At 36.7% G+C, this 6,799-nt stretch overlaps 1 protein-coding gene across 1 annotated transcript in view; it reads left to right on the top strand.

The window, feature by feature from the left end:
• The first annotated feature begins 4,090 nt into the window (after positions 1–4,090).
• LOC107714354 (collagen alpha-2(V) chain-like) overlaps positions 4,091–6,799 on the top strand; it is a 31,520-nt gene continuing 28,811 nt past the window's right edge. The window contains exon 1 of the mRNA XM_016520176.1: positions 4,091–4,353. Coding sequence (XP_016375662.1) covers positions 4,260–4,353 — 94 coding nt within the window. The 5' untranslated portion in view covers positions 4,091–4,259. The remainder of the gene's footprint in view (positions 4,354–6,799) is intronic.

Genomic DNA, 6,799 nt, shown 5'->3' with positions numbered 1-6,799 from the left:
CAGAATTTGGATTCTTGGAATGCTGGGAATGCTGCCTCCGAAGGCAGCATTTTAGAGCTTTCGGACGCAGCCATTGAGACCGAGGTAAGAAACCAAAGAGACCACAGGTGTTCCCTCCTCGCTCATAGCTCCTCAGGAAGCCTCCTCACTCCTCGATCCTCGCCTCCTCATGGTGCAATTAGAGAATTGAGATGTCCTTCAAGATGGCTGAGCTCGATCAGTTTCCGGGTCATAGGATGGAGGAACAAGGAAACGAGGAGGGATATTGAGAAGCACCCTAAATCTGGAGCGGTATTTGAGGCTTAGTGTATCCCATCATGCATCATGTTGTGGAAATAAATTGCGAGACTTTTTGCCGAGATCTCGCGAGAGGTCACGAAAACCTTTCCAATGTACGTTAAATATTAATAATAATTAGATATTATACATAATTTGGTAGTAAAACAAAGAGTTGCACGTTTTATTGGTGCAAATGAGTAGTGGTGATAATTATTTTGTACAACATTTGCAACTGCTTTTTATCACTTAATTAGAAGCACCACAAAGTTAAATTGTGTCATCTGTTATAGGGACGACTGAACAGACATTTAGAAGTTGATTTTAAAATGCAAAGTATTGAAAATAAAAATAAAGCTCTGTAAACACTTGCATTTTTACAACACTATAAGTGTGTTCCATCAGGTAATGAAAAGTTCTACATGATAGAACTTGATAAGTTCTTGATAACAAATTAAAATAACTGTTTTCTATTTTAATACATTTTAAAATGTCATTTAATCCTGTGTTGGCGCCATATGTTCAGCAGTCATTACTCCAGTCTTCAGTGTCAGAAATCATTTGAACAGTGATTTGGTGCTCAAGAAATACATATATATACACATACTGTATATAGTTATAAAATGTGAAAAACTGTTGTGCTGTTTAATATTGTTGTTTGTAGATTTTTTTCAGTATTCTTTGATGAACAAAGTTATATTTATTTGAAATAGATTTTTTTTGTAACAATGTAAAAGTCATTACTGTCACTTTTGATCAATTGAGTGCATAATTGCTTAATAAAAATATTACTTTTTAACAAAAAAAAACATGCTGACCCCAAATTTTTGAACAGTAGTGTATATATTTGTGATGACTTATTGACACTGTGTTGAAAGAAATCGCAGACCACACAGAAGACAACCACACTTGCTGTACATTTTACAGACACACATCCCAAAGCAACAGACTTCTGGTGTGTTTGACTAAACTGAGCTGATTTCTTCCATGCCAGTGGACCCACAGCAGCCAGATATTTATTTATTTTTATTTATTTAGTCATTTAGCAGACGCTTTTATCCAAAGCGACTTACAAATGAGGACAATAAAAGCAGTCAAAAACGAACAAAAGAGCAACAATATATAAGTGCAAATGACAAGTCTCGGTTAGCCTAATGCATTCGTGAATCAAATGATTCAGTTCAGAGAGTCGAACACTCGTTCAATCAGTTCAAGTTCAAAAGATGAATCTCTCCGTTTCAAAAGCAAAAATCAAACCAGTTCGAAGTATCAGTCTTTTGTGTCCAAAAGAATAAGGAAAATTGGAATTCTCCTACCAGTTGATGGTTTCAAATCACATTTCAAAGGTCCGTGGGCAGCTGGCCATTTGTGCACATGTAATCACGTACGAACCCAGATGATTCCACACCAAAGGATTACGTTTGGCACAAAACAGGAAACTCTCGCAGGAGATCATGTTCATAGAAAGAAACAGGAAAAAAACCCCAGCCAGAGCAGAATAAAATGATATATTCTCACAAGGAAGATTAATCATAGGGCTTCAACACTCTGGGATCCGCTCCGTCTATACTCCTCCGATTTTCACTTCACTCTTCTTTCGCTTTCTGACGACAACACCTCAGGCTGACACATCAACTTTGAAAGTTTCACTTTTCAAGTGCACTCAATCACATTTATCGTTAGATCAATGTTTAACGCAGGGAGTTTCTGGAGAAACGCTCCGTACTGCAGTCTCATTTGCTCTCCTCCCTCCCTCTGCTGAAAGCAGCAGCGCCCGCGCAGCCTGTGGGCGGGACTTATGAATGTGGTGCTAACACTGGCTCTTAGGAAAGTCAGTCACCGGAATGAGAACAGTGATTGGACGAAACTCCTTCTGGAACTTTCCTCTCTTTTTCCTCTGCTTAGCTTTCTTCAACTTCCCTTTCCCTCAGAAGTTTTCAAAAGACTGAAGAGGATTCAAATACAACATTAGTCAAGCATTATTTTGAATACTTTAAGTCCTCTAGTTCACCTTATGCAAGATATTCTAATGTTTAGAGAATCATAGCTGGTTTTACTCCCGAAAGGTGGAAAATATTTCCAGTACATATGAACAGCATTTGTATTACATCTAGTAAACCTTTCAAGTTGGATTTTTATTACCTACCACTTGACATTTAGAATCAGTTTCCTAATGAATATGCTAGTTAACTTGAAGCTTAGTTTGGCAATGAGTTCAAATTAGTCATGGCATGACTAATTCAAATACAACTTCAACTGCGTCCCAGTACTGTGCTGTCTGCCAAAATGGTTCAGATGAGATGAGGGAGTGAAAATAAGAAGCTAATCAGTAGTGAAAACACTTGCTTTTTCATAAAATGTATCTGCATTTCTGACAACTTGAAATAAGTTATTTTTAGTAAATAGCATATCATAAATAGCACTAGCATATCCATCTATACTGTATGCTTCATCCATATATACCAGGTATATCTGAATATATTTGATATTTGTATATAGCGGGAACTTGCTATCATGAGAGTTGTAAGCAATTTCAGCTGTATTGCTAAGAATTAGACCACTACCCCAATCCCACATGCCCCCTCACTAAAACCCTGCCCTCCAAAAATATTTCAGTCAACCTGACGTCAGTAAATCTGAACCCGTAAAAAGCAGGGAGAATTTTCGGATTGGCTAAAATGCACAGGCCGCTTACCTGACCCTTATTGTAGTCTAGAGGTGTCACAGCTACAGGTGTGATTCCTCAGGATATCTAAATCAGTGATATCTTTCAGCTAGTAGAGACAATTTAAAACACGTTCAGAACATTCAAGCCGACGAATTACAATATGTAAAGGATGGCTAAAAAAAAGCATTCTCTCTCCTTTTTGGAACTGTATATTTACTGTTCATTGTCAATTGTGGCACAGAGCAGTAAATATATTAATTCATACTTTAACTTACATTTAGTATTGCTCCTGACATTGTGAGATAATTGAATCAAATACCCCCTGATAACCTTAAGTAGTATAAATCATGCTACAAATGACAGTTTTCTTCTACTTTATAGCACTATATACAATTTTATTGAATTTCAAATCAAATAAAAATCCTTTTTTTCTTGCAATAATTACAGAACAGAGCAAAACCTGACACCATACAGACAAATAAAGCATTCAGCCAAACCACATGCAAGATCTTGGTCATCTTTTACATAAATGTTTGTGAATTCATAGTAACATACCCATGTGTGGAGCATGTGAAATACACTTAATAAAATGTGGAAGTCTGTAGAACTGTAGAAAATTTCTGACCAACCAATGGAATGTTTAGCTGATCCTACTGTCTAGTATTTACTATTTACCACTGAAACAATGAAGAACGGGCAACAATGAATTTAAACTCCTTCGCCAGAAAATGACTTGCTTTTTTTAAACCAAAGTTTACCTTTTTCCATTGTCTTTCCCTCTTGTTTTCCTACTAGGGGTTTAGATCTGTCATCTGCAGCCCAAGACAAATGGGATGTAAACTTTTTTTCTTGTTCCCTTGTAAAAAAAGGAGCCTATGAGCAACTGCTGTAAAGTCAGTGCAGTTAAGACTGTCATAAAGCCAGTTTACTGTCCTTCTTAGCAACTCTACCAAGCCAAACAGATTTGATCAGTGAATGATAACCAAAAACAAAGAATTACTGTTACAATATACAATATTGGCGAAGAACAAACTATCTTTAAAGAATAGCCATGAGGAACACGCAGTGTAATTCAAAAGAGCCAGAGTGGATGCTTATGAGAGAGCACTGACAAAAGGGGGAGGAAAATTAGGGTTGGAAGCATTCTTCTTACTTGAGGCTGTTAAAAAAGAGGCAGCAGAGAGTGGGGCTGGGTCTGATTGCTGCTCTGAGCAGGAAAAACTCAGTCTGTCTTCATGGTGCAGCAATAACCTGGACTCTTTTTTCCTTCCTATTCCCGGTTACTTTGCACACAACAACAGCTCATGTCTTTGATATGGGCATGATGATCTTTCAGCCTTATCGGACTGTCCTGTTTCTGGCTTTATCTGTGGCTTTTTTACAATTTGTGAAATGCCAAGACGACAGTGGTAAGTTGCTGTTTATTCATGAAGCTAATTCTGATGCTAAACCTGAGGCTTTTTGATTTTTGTGTAAGGACTCGTCCTATTATTATTATTGTTATTTTTTTAACAAAGAGGTTTACATAGGTATACACATATATATCTAAAGATGACTTGAAAGGCTTGAATATAAAGCTGCTTAAATGTAAAGTTAATTGTTGAAAAATTGGAGCTTAATTGGTCTTTTATTTTAAAGGATGTTGCACACATCTGCATTAGATTTGGTTGTACTTTTGACCAGCAATCATCTTTAGTTATGCCATAAGTTAGAGATTTGGCTGTACTATTGACCAGCAAGTATCACTAGTCATGCCATGTGATTACCATGCTGTTCCATGAATAACGGTGATGTCACTTGCAGGTTTGTGACATATGAGGATGGGCAAAGGGGACAGTTTACTCTTAACTCTTCAACATGCACCATTAGATTTGTTGTCTACCCACATCAATATCCTCCTCTCACATCTGCTGAATCCATTTCAACTCTAGCACTGCGCTCACATGACTCTAAAGGAACACATCTTGCATCTTAACGCAGAGCAGATGTGTGAGGATATTATGAGAAAGGCACTGACTCTGAACATGCAGGGGAAAAAAAAAAAAACCCACCCAGCCGAGAAAACACCTGAGTGCTATTACCTCAGTCATACCCGGGTTAGATCATTTCAAACATGTGACGTATATTTTTCCCTAAATGACGTCACCAGACAAAACAATCATGAGGAGTGTTTTCTCAGGTTCTGTTGATTTTTAATGTTTAGCAGATTTTGATATATGCGTATCTGTACAATATGTTTTACATGTGCCTCTTGGATTCAAAGCCTATTGTCGTGGATTTACAGACAGTGCGCCACCTTGTGCTAAATGATCATTACAACAGAAAAAAAAACTATTGTAGTATCTTCCTTCATAATAAAGCAAAAATATAAATTATAATATTTCTCCATTGTAAAGAGCGATTTTATTTTTCACATCAGTCTGTGCACTCTTGGGCTAAGAAGTATTAATGTTTGCTGGTGTTCTTCAGGTAAATTACTTTATAACTTTATTCTCTTCTGGTAGTATTTCTCTTAAACTATGTATTTTGGGTGGTTTTATCACATTATCATTAAATTGCCTGCTAAACTGCATGTTTGCATTTGAATAGGCCCTATAAACAAGTCATAACTAATATAATTAATATTATAATCAATACATTGTAAGTATAATTAATACATGTTTTGCAGAAAAATGTAACTGAAGTCCAAGTGAAGTTGTTCTGTTCTTTGTCAGCTCCATGTGACAAATCTTTTCAACTGAGCGTTATCACATGGAACAGTTTAAACACCCTTAAACTTTTGGATAATGTGTAATTTTACCTAAACTTGGTTAAACAAATCAACACAAATTACTTCTCACAGTAACGTGAGAAACACTGTAATTTTGTTCTGGCCCAAACAGAAGATCGTCTTTCAAGCATTATACCTTTAATTAAAATTTTTTTTTTTTGTTATAAGGTTGTGTAGCCTGCGTACTATTCTACTCTATTTTTAAAAACGAATTAGTGGTATTTTGTTTAAAAACTGGTTCCAGTCATTGTTGCCACATAAATTATATTAAAACAAATAGGGTGTTTTCACTTTACAGCTAAATATCCAAATATGTGCATTTGACCAAGTCCACAGCTTATGTGCTGATGGAAAACATGTGCTGCATTTTTGAGCTATGACTTGATTACATGCCTCTTTGGTCCTGAAAGAGGGAGAGAAAGAGAGAGCGAGAAAGGAGGACAAGGAGAAAGAGAGAATCCTATTCTTCCTATGACACCAACCTTTAACTCTATACAGTCCATAGCATCTTTGATCACTGGGTGTCTCTATGGAATAAACAATTGAGAAGATGGATTTTTTAATGTTGAGTGTGCTCTTGAGCCCGCTCCATGGGAACTACTTATAAAGTAAATTATGGCAGTCAGCAAATGCAAGCCCGGGGGATCACTTCCAGATGTTAAACTGGTTGCTTTGGCAGTATTTGTAAAATATTAAAACAAATGTTGACTAAAACGTGGTTGTGGAGGAAGTCATGTAGCTGATGTAAAGAACACTGTGTCTTCGAACAGCAAAGGCTGGAAGGCAATTGGGGTTGGAAAATGAGAGCAAATGCATAGTAGACATTTTACCACTCTATAGCTCAGCAAACGTCTATTGTAAATTGTATTTGTCATGTGCAAACTAAAAAAAACTTCCACTAAAAGCAAACCTTCACCCTCATGTACAGCAGATGTTGTGAAAAACATTCAAATATTCTTTTGGCAGTCTTACAGGATCAGGAAGCAAGGAGGATGAGAAATACGCCAAACATGACTGTGTAGAGAATGCAGAGGTTGGAAGTGGAGAAAATGACGAGAACTCCCCTTGAGATAGTTCATAAGCTT

This window comes from Sinocyclocheilus rhinocerous, unplaced genomic scaffold, assembly GCF_001515625.1.
Source record: "Sinocyclocheilus rhinocerous isolate Xijiao unplaced genomic scaffold, SAMN03320098_v1.1 scaffold449, whole genome shotgun sequence".
Classification (NCBI taxonomy): Eukaryota; Metazoa; Chordata; class Actinopteri; order Cypriniformes; family Cyprinidae; genus Sinocyclocheilus; species Sinocyclocheilus rhinocerous.
Note: the sequence above shows the minus strand (reverse complement) of the source record. Positions and strands in the feature narration are given on the sequence as shown.